The sequence below is a fragment of the Eleutherodactylus coqui genome, chromosome 11, assembly GCF_035609145.1.
Source record: "Eleutherodactylus coqui strain aEleCoq1 chromosome 11, aEleCoq1.hap1, whole genome shotgun sequence".
NCBI classification, from domain to species: Eukaryota; Metazoa; Chordata; class Amphibia; order Anura; family Eleutherodactylidae; genus Eleutherodactylus; species Eleutherodactylus coqui.
Window position 1 is genome coordinate 113272155 of NC_089847.1, and position 23825 is coordinate 113295979.

The 23825-nt window shown below is 42.5% G+C and overlaps 1 protein-coding gene across 3 annotated transcripts in view; it reads left to right on the plus strand.

Moving 5' to 3' along the window:
• SPON1 (spondin 1) overlaps positions 1 to 23825 on the plus strand; it is a 535993-nt gene that overhangs the window by 134240 nt on the left and 377928 nt on the right. For all 3 annotated transcript variants that reach the window (XM_066583268.1, XM_066583266.1, XM_066583267.1), the window contains exons 4-6: positions 399 to 472; positions 2653 to 2775; positions 20283 to 20431. In XM_066583268.1, the coding sequence (XP_066439365.1) occupies positions 399 to 472; positions 2653 to 2775; positions 20283 to 20431 (346 nt within the window). The remainder of the gene's footprint in view (positions 1 to 398; positions 473 to 2652; positions 2776 to 20282; positions 20432 to 23825) is intronic.

Consider the following 23825-nt stretch of genomic DNA (forward strand, 5'->3'; position numbering starts at 1 on the left):
TGCAATAGTATTAAATCTAACTAGTGAAATTGGTTATTTTTAGAGATGAGCAAGCCTACTCGGCCACGCACCTTTTTCGCCCGAGTACCGCGATTTTCGAGTACTTCCGTACTCGGGCGAAAAGATTCGGGGGGCGCCGTGGGTGAGTGGAGGGGTTACAGCAGGGAGTGGGGGGGGAGAGGGAGAGAGAGAGGGCTCCCCCCTGTTCCCCGCTGCTACCCCCGCACTGCCACGCCTCCCCCCGCCCCCGGCATCCCCCGAATCTTTTCACCCGAGTCCGGAAGTACTCAAAAATCGCGGTGCTTGATCGAGTAATTACTCGAAACGAGTAGGTTCGCTCATCTCTAGTTATTTTGTATCCTTGTTCATTCAATGATTCTGTTCTGTTTTACTTGTAGAGCAAGCATTGTACAGAAGAAAATTATTTACTTCCAGGATGAAGGATCACTTACAAAAAGAATGTGTGAGCAAGGTGAGAACATTACTTGCATTGATCTGGCATATTTTTTTAAACATTTATACACTCTTTGTAAAAGAAAATCCAGTCCTTGAAGAAGTTGTTGTTTTGCTGCAAAACTCGTCCTGCAGTTCCATTTCAGGCTGATATGTAAATGCTGAGAGTTTTGGTGATTAGATGAACGGTCTTCCCACCTGAGGCCCTAAAAGTGGTTCCCTCTTGGCCTATAAGAGGCTCTCGGAGGCTTCTTGTGTGCAGTGACCTCTTCTTACGCTTGTGTAGAGCTTGTTGACCACTAGACGCCTCTACGACGCAGAGAAGAGATTTCACCCCATCACCAGAGTCTGAGAGGGGAGTATATTTGGGATGTGAGATGCTGGATGGTCGTATCGATGAATTGCCCGCTATCCGGGCCATTCTGGCTAGACTGTTAGAAGATGTTGGGACTAGTGGATGCGTGAGGGCACAAAAGGTGACCGGGCTCAGGACACACTTGACAGACCACCAGTAGAAAGGATTGCCTGATCAGCGGATACGTACGAGCAGCTCCAACTGTTTCATTGTCTGCTATACAGAGAAAGGTGACCCCATCATTATAGTCCCCTATGTCTGTTGGAACCATTTCCTGTTGCTTGACTGAAGGACATTTGGTCTCATTGACACTCACCCACCATCACCTCCATTTGCAGTGATGTCATGAACAATTTAACTGGATGCTAGGGAGTAGAGCCGAGTTGTCTTTAGCGACAAATCCATGTTGAGCTTTGGGCACTGAGGATGACCGTGTCTGGAGACTTAGGAGTGAGCGCCTCAGCCCTGCCTTTGCTGTGAAGCAGCACACTGCCCCCACTGCTGGTGTGATGGACTGGGGGGCCATCATATACGACAGTTAGTCACCCCTAGTAGAGGTATGAGGGACAATGACAGCTCAGCGATATGTTCAGGACATCCTGCAGCCACATGTGTTCCTCTCATGGCGGCTTCCAAGAGGCATTTTCCGGCACCCAAAAGGGTGTCACAGGAATGCCTCCACAACATTGCCACACTTCCATGGCTGCCCGGTCACCAGATTTATTGCCAATAGAACATGTATGGGACCATCTAGGGGCACGGACTTCAACAGCCTACGAGTTAGCATGATCTAGAAGTTTAGTTACAGCAAATGTGCAGCAATATGCTGCAGGATACCATACAGAACCTGTATCCCACCATGCCCTCCTGTATCACATCTTGTAGCCAAGCTAGAGGTGGTATAACAGGGTACTAGAGCCTCCATACCTGGCTGTATCACATGTTATATCCAAGCTAGAACCAGTACAACAGGGTACCAGAGCCTAAATGCCTGCCCGTATTACATCTTGTATCCAAGCTAGAGGCGGTACAACAGGGTAGCCTCCATGCCTGTAACACATCTTGTATCACATCTTGGTTCCTGCACTGAATGGGTATGGACATTAATTCCATGAATTGCCCCACTACTAGTAGCACTAGGATGCAACTACATTTAAATGTTCAGTGTATGAGTTGTATCTGGTCTTTAAAGCCCCATTTACACGCAAAGATGATCTCTCAAAATTCGTTCAAAAGACAGGGAGTATGACCGTTTGAGCAATCATTTTGCATAAGCTGCTAATGGGCCCAATAGCAGCTTATTAGCTTTATTTACATGTAAATGAGCTCCTTGAGCTGTATGCACAGAACAGCAGGTGGTCTGTTATTTGCATACAGAACCTTTGCTCTGCCTCGGGACAGCAGCTGAAAACAATGTTATCAGCACTCCCATGGAGAATCACAGTGTGCGGTCCCTGCTATCAACTCTCTGGCTGAACAATGGATTTTAAACTCAACACAAAATCTGCGTTCGGCTGAAAAGCAAACGATGGTAGCATTTACACGCAAAGATTATCACTCAAAAGACATCTTAGGCCCCATTTACATGGGGATAATCGTCCCATGTAAATGGGGCCTAAGTCATTTTGAAACAACTTAGTTACATTGAAAGGGTCTAAAAACTCATTTACAGAACTATCAGGTATGGGGTAGATAAAACTGTCTTTTCTCCAGACTCAAACTCCTCTGTTGTATATGCTTGACCAACAACAAGAGTAGGGTCTAGAAAGTGACATGTGTGGTGACTACATTACTTGAACATTTCCTTTTGATGATACATATTACATTTTTGTTCTTTTTTTCAGATGCAACATTCGATATTGGAAATGAAAAGGCGATCCCAGACTGCTGTGCATGTGGAACTGCTAAGTACAGATTGACTTTCTATGGAAATTGGTCAGAGAAGTACCATCCTAAAGATTACCCAAGTGAGTTCACTTACAGCTGGTTACTTGAAAGTGGCACAATGGAGGCCAATATTTTGGGGGGATTTTCTTATTTTTCCAAGTCCGTGGCTGAGCTACTGGGGGTACAGAGGTAGCGATTACACCCATGCTCTTCTGTCCAAGGTGGTACAAAGCCTCCTCAACCACATATGAAAACACCAGTATTATGAATGGCATATGCTCGGTGGGGTGGGGGAGTTGGAAATCTTGCATTAGGACAAAGTAGCTTGAGGTTATGCCTCTGATCCAAATTGATTTTTACAAAAATGAGGCTGAGCGTCAGAGAAAAAGCCACAACGATACCTACTTCCAAAGATCTGTTTGATCTCTTTCAGTTGTGTTCTAGAACAAACAAAATCTTGTATGATATATTCTGTTGAGCTACAGAAATGGTCCCAATGGGTCGTCTGTCAGCCAAAGGCGCCGCTCATTGAAATATCCATCCATGTAATTACTTCAACTGTTTTCTAACCTCAAAAAATATGATTCATCGTTGCCTATAACAATTTTGACCTTCCATTCCTAGAAAGGCAAAAGAAACTCTTTAATGAAATGTCTTATCTATAGACTTCAATATTGGATGACAGCATCATTTTCCACTACCTTTTTTTATTGGCCTTTTCTTTCAAATCGCCAATTACACGCAGGCGCTATATATAAAGAAGTCTACTGCTGGGAACACGCTGACACCGGTGTTTTATGGTAGAATTTTATTTAAAAGTACGATAAGGGGTTTGACAATAAAGGTGCATTAAACTGTCAAAGACAATATTGCACAAAAAAAGCACAATTTAATAATCGTACATTCATGGTGTTGCGAGATGCCAGAATAAAGCCATCGTAAAGTATTTGTTTTCTTATTGTAACTTCAGTATTAGTTTCTTATCTCTTTTTGTTCTTGTTTTTCTGTTTGTAATTTGTGTTAAGTGTTCAAAGCAGTTTTTCAGCCCCGGAATTTTTTTTCAAAAAGTTTATGGCTTAAATTAACCAAAAAAAGTGTAATTTAGAGCCCTTTTTTCGCAGAACGATTATCGTTCCGATTGAAACTGAACGATAATTATTCCGTGTAAACACTGCAAGCGATTGAACAACAAGCAGTTCTGTATCGGTCAGCCTTCAATTTATGCAGGCATAAAAATCAAACCACGATCGGCCTGTTTCAGGCTGACTGCTCGAAGCGATCTCCGTTGCGCTCTGCCTCAATTCACTGAATGATTATTGCTCCTGTGTGAAAGCAATAGAGCGATAATCATCAGGGTGACTGATGGGTGCTTAAGCTCCAACAGTCATCCTGTGTCAAAGGATCGTTATTCCGCTACATTGATGACACATAACTTTAGCACGTTAATACTTTTGAGCCGGATGTCCCCTTGATTGGACATAATACGATAGTTGTCCAAAAGGACAGGAATACGCTTTAATAGAAAACTTGCAGAACAAAACTATTAATAGCAAAACTAAACAATGGGGGAAAGGGAAATATCTCCCTAAAAGTAATGCAAGAAAATCCTCTTAAAAAGCAGGGTGATCGCCCTGACAAGGGTGACTCCACGTCAGGAAGCTGAGGGAAACGTGGTCTGTCCCAAGATTGAAAAAGGGGAAACTCAGAAAATCCTTCCTGAATCTCCTCCTCTCCTTTGATCATTTTCTGTCTTATATTGCAGTTCAAACTATGAGAAATATCTAAATATTTCTTCTATATGTGTCTTAGCCTTTTTCCCTTCTTACAAATATGCAACTATCAGGTAACTGCCCCCCACTTCTCAGTCTACAACAGAAAACCAGGAATGCTAAGCCCCTCCTATTTGATTGTCCCAACCCTTTAATCATCTGCCAGCTAAAAAGGAAGCCATCAGGAAGTTGAGGAGCTATTGCATGTTCTTTGCAAAATTCCTTCAAGAATGTTTGTTCCAAGCACATATAGAAGATCTCGTTGACTAAAAACCACTTGGGGGCAACATTATTTTCTTTTATCAGTTAGTTCTAAATGTAATATTCCTTTAAGCAGCATAGCATTGCATCAGTAATTGTTTGATTAGCTGCTTTAACAATCAGCATCTCAGTCTACAATACAAGCTGTGAAGCACCACAGGAAACCAGGATGCAAGGGGGGTTCCGAGCCATAGTCGAATACTGCGGTGTTGTACAGTCTTTGAAGCTCTTTAAATTAAAACTTTAATATATTTGTAAAATGAATAATTAATCATCTCAAAAGTTGCAAAAACCACGGGTCATTCTATACAACGTATTCTGAACATTAGTTCAAAATGGAAAGATTACTTGCCTTGTAGTTCCAAGAAAGAGTTTATTTTCTTCCAGGTCATATATTGGTCCACTTATGTATAATGTGGATTCTGTATTCCTTCACACGGCCTTTGAAACCATCTGCAGTGTTCTCCTGAGCTCTGCTAGGTGACTTCTTGTGGGATTGATTTAAAGCATTACGCCCAAATCATGGCTTTATAAACCTCAAGATTGCTGCTGTCCCGTCTGTCTCCAAAAGAGTTGATTTGCCCTGATACAGTCTTATTGAAATTGTTTCATTATTCGTGGTTACTGTGGAAAAATTGAAAGGTTTTCTTATATGAACGAGGAGGACTCAGAGGGTGGATCTTTTGCATTATTTTATGGTGAGCCCATACCAAACAAAAAACATACTCAAATATTCCTACCATCTCTGTGTAAGTGGATTTCATTAGTATTGTTGTGGAACCGCAGACACAATCAGGAAGTGGAGCCAAGGTGGCATCACAATGTCAACCTCAGGGGCGTAAATAAAGGCTCAGGGGCCCTAATGCAAAAGGTGAGCTGCCCCCCCCCCTCTATCTGTATCTGTACCCGTACCCATACCTAAACCATGCTGCACAGAGGCATAACTTAAAGCTTCTGGGCCCCAATGCAAAACCTGTAACAGGGCCCCCAACTATAATGTTTCATTCATAGTACTGGGCTCCTTATATGGAGAAGAGAGGCCTTATGGGCCCCCTAAGGCTCCTGGGCCTGGGTGCAACCGCATCCCCTGCATCCTCTATAGTTACACCCCTGGTCAACCTCATTCCACGTGACTGCATCTTCGGCACATACACCGTCATTTGGTGTTGGGTCCCGATGAGATGTTTTAGTAGGGTTGTGAAGAAGGGCATATTATACACTGAGCCTACAGAGATGTCGTCTGTCAGACATTCCTCAGTAGGCTCTGTGTATAATATGCCCGTCTTCACAACCCTACTACAACATCTCTTGCTGGCCAATCAGAGTATTTATTCTGGGCCCGCCTCTACGTGGGCGCTGGTTATTCTGCCTTAGGTGTTTGGTGAGATGCGGACTCCTGTAAGCGGTGGTTGTTTTTTATACATGGGGATTATTCACTTCTACCATATATTATTTAATAAATATTTCTTTTCCCATCTGCATTAAACATCTTCCCTATTCTACATCGAGGGACAGATTAGACCTGATGTGGGGCTGCTCCTTTTGGGGCTATCGCTGTGCTTCTAGGCAGATCTGCTACACCAAGGTTGATTTGGTATAGCGTTCCCATCCATGTATTTCCGCTATTGTTACTTGCCCTATTTTGTGTTCCCCATGTTTTGGTGATGTAATACATGTCATTATTTGGCCATTGCGGACATAAATTACGTCTTGGTGACTTTTTGGAAGACGGCATACTTGAACCCTCATAAATTTAACAAGTGTCTGCTCTTCTGCATATGGTAGGTTTTAGGCCTCACACAGGACTTTTTATTACCGTTAGCTCGGTATAACGCTCCCATTGTTTTCAATGGACCTGCTCAGACAGCCGTTCGATCTCAGCGCTTTTCAGTGCCACGATTTTCAAGCGGTGTCTGTTGTATTTTGGGGGGTTTAGCGCTCCTTATTAATGATGAGGAGTGCTAAAAGCCGGTATCAGCTGCATCATCACTGTGGCTGAAAACTAAAGTAAAACATGGCAAAACGTTGTTCAGTTTCAGCCGGCATAAAAATCACCACCGGGTTGTGTACTTCTTGTGCAGTTTTAACACTGATTCTCAATGAAAATCGTGTAGTCTCAACAGGCGGCACAAATGCGAATGAGCTGGTGATGATGTCACCTGTTCGTTCGCTCGGTCAAATGAGAATCAGGCACTTCTCGATATGTCTATAAGGAGCTTAAGGGTTAAGCATATTGAATTTTGACTCCCTGATCCTTTTGTTCTCAGGAGATAAGCTGCTGCCAGAGGAGACTGGCAGCAGCTTTCTCTTCTCTCTTCAGTCTAAACACATGCACACTTGACCAAGCCAAGTGTCCTTATGCATGCGGGCTTCAGGCGAGATAGCTATTTTTCAAGTGAGCATTCATCTGACAACTATCTAAAATGTATGTGCATAAGACTCTGAGATATGCAGAGTTATTAGACAGTGTCTTCACACTAGTGCTAGTTCATCAAACCTGTCATCGTCTTCAGATACCCATTCCTGCCCCTTATATTGATAGCATAACTCAGCCTAGCTTCTCCTTCCCTTACCTGCCACCATTACATATCAATGCACAGCGTAGCTATATACAGGTTCATAACAGCAATAGATTATGGAGCCAACAAAGCTATACTACGAATGGACCCCTGTGGTATTCATTGATGTTTCTCTGACCCGAGCATATCTTTCAGTTTAAGTTCCCTCATCTAAGATAGCTTCATGCGCATAAGTTGTCTTTGAAGTTTTGGTACACGAAGAAGGTTTATCTTTCTCTTTTGGACTGAAATCCCATATAGAGTATTTGAGTCAAGGTCAGACTGCCCCATAGAGTACCATATTTTACACTAGTGAGCGCAGACTCTGAAATATTGATAGGTCCAATGGGTCCATGACAAGAAAACCCCATTTGGGGGTAAATTCGGAGTCAATCACTTTTCACTAGGGTCTGTTTCTTTAGAGGGGTTTTCCTGGACTTAACTAACGAGTAGTGTAGTGCTGAAAAAACCCTTTAACTACGAAAAACCTATTATAACTTATCGATGACATGTCTTGCATGAACAATGATACACATCTTCTTTATAAATGGTGGACGACCTTTCAGACATGCTGTATTTCTTGCTCGAACCTTAGGAACCCCAGTTGCATAATCCTTTGAACCATTCAATAGCATGTTTGCACAGTGTCACCTTTTCTATAAATTAATACATCAAAGAGTAGAGATACACAAACCTCAACACAAACCTAATACACAATTCGTCTTTGATTCAATTATGTCACATCTGGCCAGCCCTGTCGAAGAAATCGACCAACAGATATTGGGACAGTAACAGGCTTAATGATACAGCAACATAAGAGGTACTGAGCAGTTAAACGTCTGAGATCTTTCCCTGCTCTGCGCTGACTGGACATGCCTATAAAGTGGAGCACCCACCCTAAGAAGGGTGACCCAACAACAGAAACCTAGATTAATTCCAGATGTAATTAAGAGGAGAAAGAACAGTCAAGGACAGAACAGGACAGACAAGCAAACAAACATAAGACAAAGCTCAAGAACGACTGCGGGCAGCACAAAAAAATAAAAAGTTGCAATCCGAAAACCAAAATCTAAAAAGTAACTCACTCAAAGTAACTCCCCAAGGTACAAACACTGAGCAGTTCCAGTGTATAAATATATTACCAACATCCTTACGCCCGTGTGACTGAGCTCTTACTGCAGGAAGAAGACGGCCGTTCTTCAAGATGGACGACTCCTCGCAGCGCTGAAGAAAGAACACTTGACCGGCAATGAAGCCGGTCACATGTTCTTTCTCCCGGAGCTGCAGAGAGACGTCCGTCTTGAAGTACGGCAATCTTCTTACTGCAGTAACACGGGCGCCAATGCGTCCGTGTGACTAAGCCCTTAATGGTAAAATTGCATCATGCAAAATCACGATTTCGCGGTAAATTGCAATTTTGCCGCAATGCGTTTTTAACATTAGAAAGCCCCATAGACATCTGGAAAAAAAATGCAGCAAATTCGCAAACGCTAGTGGGTAGTCACCCTCACTCTGTGAGTCAATACGATTGTGATGATACCAAATTTATGTAGGGTATTTTGCTGTACTACCTTTAAAAAATAAAACATGTTTTTTTAAAAAAAAAAAATATATACCGGTATTCTATTGCCATCTTCTTACAACTATAACCTTTTTTCATTTTTCTGTTGATATAGTTGTGTGAGGGTTTGTTTGTTGCGGGGCGACCCATGGTTTCTATTGGTACCATTTTGGACTACATACAACTTGTTGATTGCATTTGATTACTTTTTTTCTTGGAGATGGGGTGACCAAAAAGTTTCAATTTTTGCACCGTGTATTTTTTTTTCTGATAACATTCACCACGTGGAAAAGTAATGTGTTAATTTGATAGATCAGAGTTTTAGGGATACAGCTGGTATTTATTTTTATGATTCTACTAGAAGAGAATAATGTAATAGTCTCTCAGTGGTAGGGAGGACCGCATATCCGGGGAGTCTGCAGTGTGGAATTGGCTGCTGGCTCCCTCAGTAATGGTCTCTTCCTTCCCTGAGCGCCACCTGGAGCTGGGCCGCAGGCTGCAGCAGTGCAACAGTGTATGTCTAGGGACCGTGGGCCACCATTTGCTAAGGCCCCGGTGTAGCTGTACGTTTTGTGTCGCTATGGCGTTAAAAGCGTCGTGCCCACCACTACAAGAAACCTTGCTGACTCATTTATGCATCAGAAACATGTCTGAAAGGTTTCTTGCAGTGGTGGTCACTACACATCCAACATTTATGAAATACATTTGAACTTTTTGAAATTTTTACTGAGTTTCCAGATGAGTTGGATTATCCTACCGGTATTCGATAGATAGCTCAACCAGTGCTATAACAAAAGGGAAATATTTTTCCCTTGTTGTCCAGCACCTGTGTATGCAATGGCGAGGGCCTCCCACGATCTAGTGCTGACGTCATGCTGTCACTCCGGACCTTCACATGCACCTGAACCTCGTCTGTACCAACAGGGCCGTGGGAAAATTGCTTCCTACACATTGTGAAACCAGAAACAACTTATAAAGAGAGGATAAACATGATTTTGAAACTTAAGGAAGAAAATGAAAAAATGAGCCTGCACCTTCACAAGGAAGTTGAATCAGTTCAGGAATTTATCTTCCTTGGATCAGGGGGTTGACCGTAATGGCGAGTCCATCAAAGGGATCAAGTGTGGCATCGCGTTGGGCCGCTCTAAAAAGGTTGGCATGAGTGAGATCTGGAAGAGCAAAGATATCACTCTAACTACCAAGAGCGGACTTGTTGGAGCCATCGTCTTTCATATGATGATGTATGGGTCCAAGAGTTGGACACTAGGGAGGGCCAACAGAAGGAGAATCGATGCATTTGAAATGGGGTGCTGGTGGAAATGGTTGGGAATGTCATGGACAGCCAAGGTAACAGGTAGAGAAGTGTTGGATAGCGTAGGACCAGAGGCATCGCTGGAGGCTGAAGTCACTAGACCGCTACTGACTTACTAGCTAGAGAAGTCAATAATGTAGAGAATGACCAGTGGAACCAGAAGAAAGCGTGACAAAGAACACAATGGCTCCACACCATCAAAAATGGATACCAATATGTGCAGCCGTGCTTGAAGTATGGAGAATGTTCACCTATCAAGTCACCGAGGATCGGACATGACTAAATGGATAGATTGATATATTTTTTAACCTAGATATTAAAAGTCTGAGTCAAGACCAGCGTCCTAACCCTTTCCCTTCCAGTTACTTTTGCTTAGTACAGTAGAAAACAAGAAAACAAGAAGCGGTTCCTGAGGGGCTTTGAATGATATCTCAGAGGATGTGCTCAGCAAGTGTTTATCATTGCAACTTTTATTGAGCTTGTTTCTGTTGCCTTCCACGTACTTACCTTGCAGTGTGCAGGTTTGATAATCGCCGGGCGCCTGGAGTGCTCTTTGTTCTTTGAGTCTTTTCCATTGTGTACATAGAACATATGTTCGGTTGAATGTGATTCTAGTCTGAGACTAAGAAACAATGCACTTCCGAGTCCAACTGCTAACGGGGTTTATCGGTCTTCATTACCAGTGGCACAGTATATAACACATTTGCTTATTATGCAGCTATTACGCACCACAAGCTGGAGAGGACAGACATAGACGGAGAGCATCGCGCCTCTCATTATACTTGCCTGTGGCACATAAGCCTTATTATACACAATATTATACACATTATTCCTCTTGTGCCGCCTCGTAGATAAATGTTCATGCTCTCAGCCGTACAGGTACCTAAAATGCATATGGTAATTGTAAAACCTTTATTCATGTTGTTTCGAGGAGTTTAACCCCTTAGTGATGGCCAATACACCTTTTTACTGATCTCACTAATGGGCTTTAAACCTATATCTTTGTAAGGTAGCGTTTGGCTGACTACTAACAGCCAGGCTCCTGCTGTAATTGACAGTAGCAGACAAACCTCAGATCCTGGCAGTTTAATCCCTTACATGGTACAATCATTAGCAACTGCAGTATGTAAGAAGATGACAGGGGAGGGGGCTCTTTCTGTCACCCATCTGCACCACATAGTGTGATTGCAAAGTATCAATGGGTTCCCATGGAGGCCTGACAGAGATCTCCATGTCTGCCATTTAATTCAGCCTATGAGGCCCCGCTTCTAGCAGATTATAATAGGCTGCTATTATAGGCTTAGTAGACTGCAATACATACATAATGCAGTGTTCTATTCTAGTGATCGAATGATCACATCTTTAAGTCCCCTTGAGGGACGAAAAATGGCATCAAAAAAGTTCAATAAAGTCCAATAAACTAAAGGGTAAGTGTACCCTTGAATTTAATAACCAATAAATCTGCCTTTTGCAGCAATCCCCTCCAACAAATGTTTACTGTAGCTGCAAATAAGTTTTGCACAAGATTGAGGAGGAATTTTTGAGCATTTCTACTACAAATGTGCTTCAGTTCATCAATATTTCTGGGATGCCTTGTGTGCACAGCCCTCATTAGGTTATGAGAGTTTCAAAATCGAAAGAATACTGAGAATAAGACTCAACTCAATCAAATGGTAGAGATGTACAGGTTCACAGATTTATTATCTGAGTACTTTTCATATTGATGGTACACAGATCGCTCTGCAAAAAACAGGCCATCACACAACCCTATCGACAGAAAAATAAAAAAGTTTTAGAGGTCATAATGTGGTGAGAGAAAGCAATTTTTTTTTTTTTTTAAGTATTTTTTTAAGTATTACTGTATAAAAACAATATAAAATTGGTATCCCTGTACTCGTACTAACCAGCAGAATAAAGATAATATGTAACTTTTACTGCACCATGAACACCGTAAAAATAACCAAAATGGTTCAAATTTGGTTTCCCTCACACTTTGCACCCCTTAGAATTCTTAAGAAATCTCCCAATACAGTATATTATACTTTATTGTTCAAAATGTTTTTATTGTTTTTTTTCAAAATATAATAACTTTGACATTCACATCGCTTCATAGACTCTTCGTGTATTTTGTCGTAAAATGTCATTCAAATAACAATTCGTAAGAAAAAAAGAAACAATAAAGTTAACATAGTAAAAATTATTAGTGATAAGAGAAAACGAGAGATAGGAGATAAAGGATAGAGTACAAGGAAGACAGAGGGGTCAGTAGGGCGAGGTGAGGGAGGGGAATGAAGAGCGCTAAAAGCCTTACCAGAGCAGCTTGTATTTTGAACAGTAGGAACAATGAGAGTAGTGAAGTCAAGCTGGGACAATGCCCGATTGGAGCCAGATCTTCATATCTTTGGGACTGCGGAAAAGTATCCAGGCTGACCAGATTGAATAGTACCTCTCTCTTTTGTTCTCGTCGTGGGCCGTTATTTCCTCCATTTGGGCTATATGGTCCACAGTTTCCAACCATTGAATTCTTGAGGGGGCGAGGGAGACTTTCAGAGCCTTGGAATTATTTCTCTCATGGCTGTTAAGAAGAATTTAAATGGGCTTTTTTTTGTTTTTAGCTATGGAGCCAGGGAGTATTGATAGTAGTACCGCCTCCAGTGTGAGTCCCTAAAGATTGCGTTGTAGAGGTTTGTAATATCGATCCAGAGGGGGGAGATCAAGGGACACTCCCACCAAATATGGAGGAGGCTACCCCTTCAAAGAGAACAACGCCAGCAGGTGTCTGGGGTCTGGGGATATATCTTGGCCAGAGTTGTGGGTGTTCTGTACCACTGAGAGAGTAGCTTGTAGTTAGTTTCTTGAAATTTGGACGAGGTAGTTAGAGTGTGGGTTAGGGAAAAGGACTTGAGCCAGTCCTCGTCCGAAAAAGTTTTCCCCAGCTCTCTCTCCCATTTCCTCACACAACCAACAGCATCATTGTGGGTCTCTGCCGACACGAAGAGATGGTACATCACCGAGACCCCGGACCTAACTGGCGTAAGGGACACAACGAGTTGCTCGAATTGGGAGAGAGAAGATCTCAGAGCTTCCATGGGTCCCTGGGACTGAATAAAATGCCTTATTTTAAGATACCGTAGCCACGCTCCAGGTCTGGAGGCCCCACCTCCCAGGACCTTTCTCATAGGCCGAACCGCTGACATGGAAATGACATCTCTGATTCGCAAGGGGGACCGGGTCTCCTCCGGTAGTCGGTAGGGCCTCTCGTTTAACAGGGGAAAATCTGGGTTCCTGGACAGAGGAGTGAGGGGACCCGGCCTAGATATCAGTCCAAAGGGGGTTGCAGAACTATTCCAGATGTCCAGAAGCTGACTTGACAGAGGTGGTATTGATGGGATTTTACGACATGCAGTTGGGGAGAGCCAAAATATTCCCATTATTTGTGAGGGGATGCTCGCGTGCTCAAGTTCGACCCAGACCATGGATGATCTGTTGTGTATAATATCTAGGATACAATTGCAAATGGATGCCTTATGGTATAAAGAAAAATTTTTGAGGCCTACTCCACCATTTAGTATATTATACTTTAAATGGTAGCACTTAACAATACAACTTTTCTCACATAAAATCTAATCTTTAAGTAGATATGTCACCTGGAAAATCAAACAGTTATGATTTTTTGAAAGTGAGGATACCAGAACTGCAGAATGTGACTTGGACAGAAGCGCATCAAAGACCCTTGGTCATGAAAGGGTTAAGGGTTTTGTGATGAAGCACTTCATGCCTGGCAAGAGGCTTGTTACTCATATGTTTATTTGATTTATTATAACAGTTATGGCATGCAAATATTTGGAAGAGATTAAAAATGAAAATTGGCAAAAATGGACCCAATATATTCTTTGTTGTTGGCGAACCTTTGCTTTGGCTCTTCTAATATTTCTAGTATAGTAAAATGTAAGCAAAACAAAAGTGGTGTACATTCAAGGGAGGGCGCCATCATGGTAAAGATCAAAATGAGCCCATCAATATGATTACAAGTTTTGTCACCCAACACACAAGTTCTTAGGTTAATTTCTCATTGGCTTGTTTGAGAACAATGCGGTTCTTGTTGAATAACAAAGTAGTGCACAGGTTCTTGTCACCCAATAGCAAAGAAGATGGGAACACCCAGGGCTGGGCTCTCTCTTTCCAAGGGCAGCGACATGGTCTACTTCTATGGTACATATACTCTTGAACAACAGTGTGATGCAGCAGCAAAAAAGGCAACCACAATTCTGGGGTATACTAAGAGAAGCATAAAGTCTAGATCCCGTGAGGTCATTATCCCCCTCTACTCTTCCTTAGTCAGACCTCATCTGGAATACTGTGTCCAGTTCTGGGCACCCCACTTCAAAAAAGACATAGACAAACTGGAGCAAGTTCAGAGAAGAGTTACCAAGATGGTGAGCGGTCTGCAAATCATGTCCTATGAGGAACGGTTAAAGGATCTGGGAATGCTTAGTTTGCAAAAAAGAAGGCTGAGAGGAGACTTAATAGCAGTCTACAAATATCTGAAGGGCTGTCACAGTGCAGAGGGATCAGCCCTATTCTCATTTGTACAAGGAAAGACTAGAAGCAATGGGATAAAACGGAAAGGGAGGAGACACAGATTAGATATTAGAGAGTGAGGGTGATAAATGAGTGGAACAGGTAACCACGGGAGGTGGTGAGTTTTCCTTCAATGGAAGTCTTCAAACAAATGACTGGAGTGACATTTGTCTGGGATTGGATCTGATGACCCTGGAGGTCTCTTCCAACTCTACGATTCTATGAATCACATTTTTGAAGGCATAGATTGAGTTATTGTCTAAAATGGCCAAGCTGTCCATGTTTCTATTCTGATGGATGAGCAAACATCATCCCCGGATGCAAAGATCACCCTGTCAAATTAAGGGGCACATATGTTTTACAGGATATGAAAAGTTCAAGATGGAGCCATATACTTTAACACTATACAAAATATTAATTGTACCTTCTTACAGAATATTAATAACTCTAAAAGGGAAATTCGCTTACCCCATTATCATGTGAATACAAGACTATGCAGTTATTCGAGAAGAGCGATGCTCACTTGAGTGTCTGCCTTTACCGGGCATGCTCGCTCATCTCTATTCACAACCTATTAAAATAGGGACAACAACAGCCTGAAATGCGTTTTTTAATTGCTTAGACCCCTTAAAAGTCATATGGGTTGCCTTTGTAGCATGTTTGCCCTTACCTACTCCCTAACATATGCATAAACAAAACTATTTAGTCCAGAAAACCAAAAGTATTATTACTTCTCAATATAATCCCTCTTGACATATACATTTTTGCACAAAATCAGTGCTATGATTCCATAGCTGCTGAAAACACACCTTTAGGAGTCTGTTTTGCCCACTGCAAAATTTCAGATACAATAGCGGAATGACTGGAAAACGTGCAACCATGGAGAGCGTTCTTCATAGGTGGAAAAAGCCAAAAATTGCTAGGTGTAAGGTCAGAGGAGGAGGGAGCATGAAGAACCACTTCAAAGCTGCTGTCATGAAGAAACCCCTGAACCACAGTTGCCCAAGGAGCAAACATCCACCTAGAGGAAAGTTTCCACTTCTTCCGGTCTTCATACAGGATGGTGTGCACAGATCCTATGGAAATGCCAACTTTGCAGGCAATCTCTTCCACAGTTAATTGGCGGTCCTCCATAACGACGTGCTGCACATGTGTATTCATGTTGTCGGACCGGCTGGTGTGTAGTCGAGGCTCCTTGGTCTCGTTCTCGCATGACGTCCATCCTTCTTTGAACTGTCGCACCCACAAATGCACATTTTATCACAGCCATGACACCTTCATTGCATGTCTCTCTCAATGACGATGAATGTCATTGGGTGTTACTCCACGGAAGTGAAGAAAACCGATGATTACTTGCTGTTCTTGAAATGTGAACATCACAATTTTAAGTACTGAAAATGCTTCTAACTCCAGCCACTGTCACTTGGGTTCTGGGCACTGGACAATTGTCACGCTGTGCTTCCAGGACCTGTAGTACTATGGGTTTCTAGGAGCACACAGATATGAATGTGGTTGATTTGGCTGACTGATGGTGAGGAGTTTTCCAGCCAGCCAATCACCATTGGTCTTCTGCACATAAATACCAGCCCCTCTAAATAGAGGGTGCTGGACAGTTAACCATTATCTATTTCCCACTCGGTACTTGGGGGGTTGTGGCATGCATGCTGCTAGTTTGGGTTGCTCTTCCCACCTTCCCTGAAGATCGTCTGGGCACCTGATCTCCCTAGCTGCGTGTTCTGCGGGCGCTTCATCCTTTCCTTTTATCAGGTGTGGCCTCCAGACATCTGATGTCTTGTATGTTGTCAGGTAGGTGATATCTGTTCCTTTTATTTCCGTTTTGTGTCTGACGCTCTTTCCCCTTTCTTGGTGTGTTGACACTTGAACTAGCTCTTGTTGCCTGTGAGGTGAGCAAAAACTTTTGGAGTGAACAATGACTTGCGCAGTGTATGTCTGAAGATGTGGACTATGTTAGGTGTGAACAATGTCTTCTTATGCCCCCTTTATATTGCAGTCACTTGGTTTGAACAGGGTCCTTTCTGTGTATGTCTGAAGGTGTTGACTACACTTGGTGTGAACTGTCTTGTCCATTGTGTATTTTGTTGTATTTCCCTTGTCTGGTGTTCCTGCCTGTTACCATCTAGGCTGAACCAGGCCCTAGGTTCCAGCATGGAGCAGTCACAGTTGGGACAATCGCCACAATTGTAGTTAGGGTTCCCTTTTTGTGGTTTTAGTTGTCTTGCTAGAGTAGAGACTTACAAGACAACGAGGACCCTTGATGTGGGCTTATGAGCTTACATGTTTTGGCCAAAATGCAAACCAGCACCTCGTATGTACTTATAGATATTTCCACCTATCTGGTAGTTTAGTACATTAAGTATTTTGGTATCTGTTGTCTCTGTGGTTGCTTGTATGCACATTCGGTTTATGTTTGGTATTGGTGTCCGATCATATATGCACGACCCTACACCCATTTCTTTCTTGCCTTATTTAGGTTGCGTTCATGTAGGTCATTGTTCCCATGGCCTGCACGGACGTAAGAGTGATGCTGCCATCTGCCTCACTCATCCCCGAAGAACACCCACGCCTTCAAAAATGTGTCCCATGTTTCTGTCTACTCCCAATCCTAGAAAAAAAATTAAGAGACCTTGAAACTTGAATGCCCCTCAAAACAAAAACAAAAAATAACTGCTATATCTTGACTCCTAAAGAATTTTTGAATCCACCAGTTTGGACCATCCAGTAAACATGGTTCTGTTGTATGTTTAGGTAGAGGTTGCTCCTTCTCATTTTGCATTTTCCGAGTGTGTTATTTTCCATTACACTACTGCTCTGTATGAGGAACTATTATAAGGGCCGTGGGATCTATAAGCTAACAAAGCTTTAATTCTGGATATCCAAAATTTCACCGAGCATCCAAAATGTAACTCCGTTCCAAGACTCCTAATTCCCATTGACAAGCAGGGAAGGTGCATCTTTTTATATTTAGCTTGCAGCATCTTACTATCTGACTGGCGCTCGAAATATTCCTGTTTTTTTTTTTTTTACGTAAGTAATGAAGTAGATCATAGAATGTCATTTATGTGTTAAATCACTTGTAGTACTGGAACAGTTTATTATGGGGAGAGATGAGCGTGGCACTGCAGAGGTAGCAGCTGTAACGATGGCTCTTATGTTGTGCCAGGTTAAGAAAATTAATGTCTTTGCAGATGAGATGAAAGCAAAGAGAATCTGGAGATTTTTTTCCTGTTTTTTTTTTTGTTTTCTTGGCTTCCTGAAAGAGAAAAAGTGTAATAATAATCTGTCTGTGAGGAAGATCAACGGACTTAAAAAGTCTTGTTTATGAAACAGTAGGTTCCTTAGAGGTTGTTTTTAGCAGATCTGCGGTTTCAGAATATTTAGAGAGATTAATTAATACTTATTTAAGGCTGGCTGCACACACACGTAGGCGCAATTGCGCCTTAGCACAACCTTTTTGCACCAGACTTTTTTGCGCACATGCCGGCGTAGTTTACTGTACTTTTTCTGCTGGCAGGGCGAGTTTTTTTGCGTGCGGGACTCAAACGCATACCGATTAAAATGGCTAATTCGACTAATGATTTCCAGATGTGTTCTAATTTTTTGTGCGACCGAAATGCTCTTGCCAAAATACGGAAATGTGATCCTCTGTGTATTGCATACAGATACCAGTGAGTACAACCCTCCCAGCTTGGTACTGCCCACATCATGCTGTACATCCCAGTAGAGCGCTTCCATGTGGGCGCCGAATGCAACAGGAACAGTTGGCCACAGGTTGATGAAGCAGAAGCAGCTGAGCCAATCGCTTAGGTTAGTGTAGCGGGAGCTGCTTCTTGCTACACTGTTGAGTATTGGGCACAACGGGGAGAGTTTGGAAGAGATGGCTTTCTTCTCCCCCCTCCCCAATTTGTGCCACACACATTACGCTGTGTATACCGCTTCAATGTGGGCACTGATCAAGAGTGTAGTAGGAGCCGCCCTCTAGTGAGTGGATGGCATAGACATTATATTCATACTCAACCCTCCCAAGCCCCCACCTGCAAGGAACTGAGAAGGAACTATAAATGATATATTTTTACCTCCTACTTGTTCCCGGGTGGGAAACGTAGCATGGGTTCCATGGATCCAACACCGAATGGCCACTTCATTACAGACCCCCATCTAGTAGTGTAGTGGACCTCCTTTGGCTTTCACAGCTACAGCAATTCATTACCAGGCGTTGAAATTGTTCTACAGGAATATCAGCATTTTTGGACAGGAAGCTTCTTGTAGTTGCTACAAATTAGACAAAAGTCCTGACATGTTCTGAATAACTGACAGGAAGGGTTCATTGATTCATGCTGCTTGCGCCAAATTCTGACCTTCCACGGGGCAACAGCAATCTAGACTCATCTGATCAGGAGATGTTTTGCCACTACTCAGTGATTCAGTTTTTACGCTCTTGCCCCCTGGATTCTTGCCTTTCTGTTTCTCTTAGACAGCAATGGTGCTGGAACTTTCTAGATGAAGCCCATAACATCATGGCTATATGTACATCTATTGCAGCATATCTACCATGTCTTCTAAGTCCTATACAGTCATCCAACGTAACGCAAGTAGTCAGAACAATTCTTTACACCCTTCTCTGACTCTTTTCGTTGATGAGTTATTTCCATCCACAGGATTCCCTCCTGCTGGTTAACTTTCCTTAATCACACTATTCTTGGTATACTCTAGACACCGCTGCATGAGAAAACCCTACAAGGTTGGCAGTGTATGAAATCCTGGCCCCAACTAGTCTACCACTGATGACTGGGTCTCGTTGGAAGGCGTTCAAATTGCTAAATTTTCCTATTCTAATGTGGATTCACAATAAAACCGGTCCATAAAAACTTGTCATGTGATTGTGTGCTGCACTCCAGGCTGATGGATCTAATACCCATTAAGGGAACCACCAATCGTGAAAGGGCTGAGGGCTCTAATAAAGTGGCTATTCAGCACAAGTTCCTTATTTGACTAGATATATCTTCTCCTCTGGGTCTTTGGCTGTATATGACAGCCGAGCACCTGACCTGCTCCTGCTAGATTGCAAGAGTAGGAGTTTTAACCCTTTCCAATCCAATTTTGGATTCAGGGTTTCCTAAAAGGCTTTCTCTTTTTGCTGCTGGCTAAAGCCAGTGTGTGTGTGTGTGCGTCCGAGACTCTCCGACAGCGGAGTGGCTTTCAATAGATGGTAAGAATACCCTGTCGGACGTCTTCTGACAATGGATCTGTACAAGCTTCAATCAGAATGTGGGAAGATGTTAGACAGTGGATTGGAAAGGGTTAAATCCGTGCCATATTTATACTATCGGATCAAGCCCAGGATCAAGAACCATATATGTACAGGACTTGATCCTTAATGGGTTAAAAAAGAATAAGGTTTTGCAATTTTTCCACCATTCTGAAGATTCTGCATTCTTATGAATTCTTCTGTTTTGCCTTTCTTTCATCTCTCACTCAATGTGTCGCTTTGAAATAATGATAAATGTTCTTGTTTCCTTCCCTACAGGAAGAGCCAATCACTGGTCTGCAATTATTGGCGGGTCACACTCTAAGGAATATGTTCTGTGGGAATATGGAGGATATTCTAGTGAAGGGGTGAAGCAAGTAGCAGAGTTGGGTTCCCCAGTCAAAATGGAAGAAGAGATACGTCAAAAGGTAAGCCCATCAGTGCACATTTAATAAATGCGGAATCTATCGTAGAATCTCAAGGATGTGTTGTCTTGATCTCTATGTTGGCTCCTTCTGGTTCTGTCTCATCATTCATATTGCAAATTTGTCTGTCATGTATGTTCTGGAAATGTTATTGAACAATGTTCCGTGCTTTGGGTTTTTAGGAAACAATGACTTCCCTTAAAGTTTGCGTAGGACTGGTGGCCATATTTGTGTTAAACTGTTGAGCATGTCTTATATGTTGTCTCAAATAGTCCCAGGAACCTTTCTCATGTTTTTTAATACTTTTTTCTGATTGCCTGCTACCCAAGGCAAATGGGTCTTGCCACCATGCTTGATAACTTTGGCACATTTCTAACTAGAGTAAAATCACTGTCCATAGCCCGTATGGAACTCAACAGAATCTACATTTTATCCATAAAATACACCTTAGGATATTGGAAATGGCTTCTAAAACATGTTGTCTATAGTAATGGTATCACCGTGCACCAGCCGCAACGCTGTCACGGCCACAACATAGGAGTGGGTCTGGGTGACACCACAATGTTAGTCCCGCCCATGTAACCAAGGCAATGGACATGTGCCCTGTCATTTGGCATTGGGCACCAATGTCTAATCAACTATCTGCTACTATGTGATCTGATTGGTCAGCAGGAATGTGGTTCCCCCAGCCGGCTAATCAGGCATTATTGTAGTATTCAGGTCCCTCATCTCAGAGCACTGGTTATTCATCTTCAAAGCAGAGTAGTGGTCCGGTCTGCATCCTCTTTGTTTCATCATACTATTGGATAATTCTGTTGTGTTTATACTTAGTTATCGGTTAATTAACATCTGCTTCCTAGTACTGTTGGTAAATTGTGAATTACATCTGTCAATTGTCACCCCACTTGTCATCACCTAACGACAATCTAGATTGTCCCCAAGTTCCGGACATGGGGTTGCCATCACAAAGCCAGCCTTCCGCCTATTAGCATGATAGGATGAGATTTCCCTTTTATACATTTTGTGTATATCCATCCTTTTAGGACAGTTATTATGTCCAATCCGAAAGACGTATTTGGCATCTGGCTCAGACGTAACAACTTGCTCATATGTCAATTCTAAAGAGATTACTGATGTCACTAATCTCCTTTTCAATGGAAAATTTAGCCAAAAATAACAGACAACCAAATATTTTAGGGACAGATTGGAAAACCAAAACTTAACCATGCAAGTAAGTGATACAAGTATATGTTTCTAGTTAGATACTCATATATTTTCATTAGAAGTACTTACTGTGAACTGTAAAATCATGGTAATTCCCATCAAAATAACTGGGACAGGCTCCTTTGGCATCAAAAGTAGAGTTGAGCGAACGTACTCTGGCGAGCTTGATGCTCGTTCGAGTATTAGCGTACTCGATGGTGCTTGTTACACAATCGAGCATCAAATCGCGTTCGACCCCGCCCCAGCTTTTTGGCTCCTCCCCGCTGTGACGTGCCTGTTTTGGGCCCCCCCTGCCACGACGCAGCGCACGTCATTTGAAAAGTTTTGGTCTGGCAGGAAGGGGTAGGGAAAAGGGAGGGAGAGGGAGAGAGGGAGAGAGGGAGAGGGAGAGGGGGAGAGAGAGAGGGAGGGAGATGGAGAGGGAGAGGAAGAGGGAGAGAAACACGAACCAAGAAAAAAAAAAAAAAAAGCTCGGCACCCTGCGTTCCACATACAAAAATGCTCGAGTCTCCCATTGTAGTCAATGGGGTTCGTTACTCGAGTAGAGCTCTCGAATTTTACAAAAAAGCTCGACTCGAATAACGCGGACCCGAGCATTTGGGTGCTCGCTCATCTCTAATCAAAAGCGCCATGGAATAATCTATTTTTTTTTACTAAAAATACTGTATTGTCAAAAGTTCCTAATTTGTATGAACGGTGCGTGAATTCTTGACCAGCTTCCATATAACCATCTTTACTTCTATGCTATCAATGCAATCAGATGTAATCGTATGAAATCTTTTGTAATGCTTAGGAAAAATAATTGGATTTGTTTTACAATTTATATTTCTTTCATGAAGTAATTTTGCAATTGTGACATATGTTGCAATTTTTTGAGTCATGAACCAAACTTACTCTGTGCTACATTGAACACACTTGTCACGGACCTGTAGACATGGGGTTGTCTAATTAAGAAAACCTAGTTTCAAATACCCTAGTAGGGAATTCTAAGTTAGCTACAAGCCAGAGCAGCTGTAAAGAGTGTAATTAGCTCTAGAAGACCTCACACACGCCGCCAGGTTCTTGTGATCATTACAGTCAGACCCTTTACAGTCAGATCATTACAGTCAGACCCTTCTAATAAAACGCTTCCAAAGTGGTCAATATCAAACACAAAAAGCAGAAGAATCTGGTAGAAACTATCAGATAAGAAGAATCACATCTGTATATGTCACTGGGAAGCATATCTCCTAAAACTGAACTTTTATTAATTATGTTTAAAAAACATACAAAAAGGAATGTTGCTGGGGGTATGACTGTTACTAGGCCTGGGGATAAGAGGGCCTTCCAAGATCTCCAGATGAATACGCTTTCAACTGGATCTGCGTCTTCAGTTGTCAGATGCCGTTGAAAACTAAGGGAATGCACAGAACAATTAGCTCCTTGCCCCAGTGGCTACTTTGGCTGAGGCTCAGGAGCTCTCAGGCTTCCAGCTGGCTCAGGTGGCACATTACCACCATTGCATTGTGTCAATAGGTAAAGGAAGAAAAGCTTCTGATTGTTCATCGTTCGAATGGCTGCTAGGAGTATTTAATTTTTTTAATATGGTGGTACTCTTACTATGGGACCTCCTGTGGTGCAAAGTGTTAAAGCAGCAAAAATGCAGTCCTAAGCTCTCGCTCACGACCTGAAGGTTCAAGGTTGACTCAGCCTTACATTCTTCCAAGGTCAGTAAAATGAGTACCCAGCTTGCTGGGGGGTAAAAGATAACTGGGGAAGGCAATGGCAAACCACCCCACAAAAATAGTCTGCCAAGAAAACGACACGATGTAACGTCACCCTAGGAGTCAGTCATGACTCGGTACTTGCACCATGGGGACTTTACCTTACTGTTACTATATAGCGGTATTATAACTGTGTGTGGGCACACAGAGGGTACTATTATTGTATGAGGGCAGAGTGAAATCAGTTTTGCTGTTGAGCGAAACACAGGAGGTGCTATTGGTGTGAGGTAGCACAATCAGGGCACTGTCACTGTATGGTAGCACCTTGGCATTACTCTTACTGTCTGCTGGCACAAACTGGGAAAGCCCAGAATAAATTTTCCTCAATACCCATTCAACTATAGCTGTGCCTCTGCACAAGGACCATTAATCAAAATGTCACAAAGAAAGAGCTTAACCATGCAGTAATT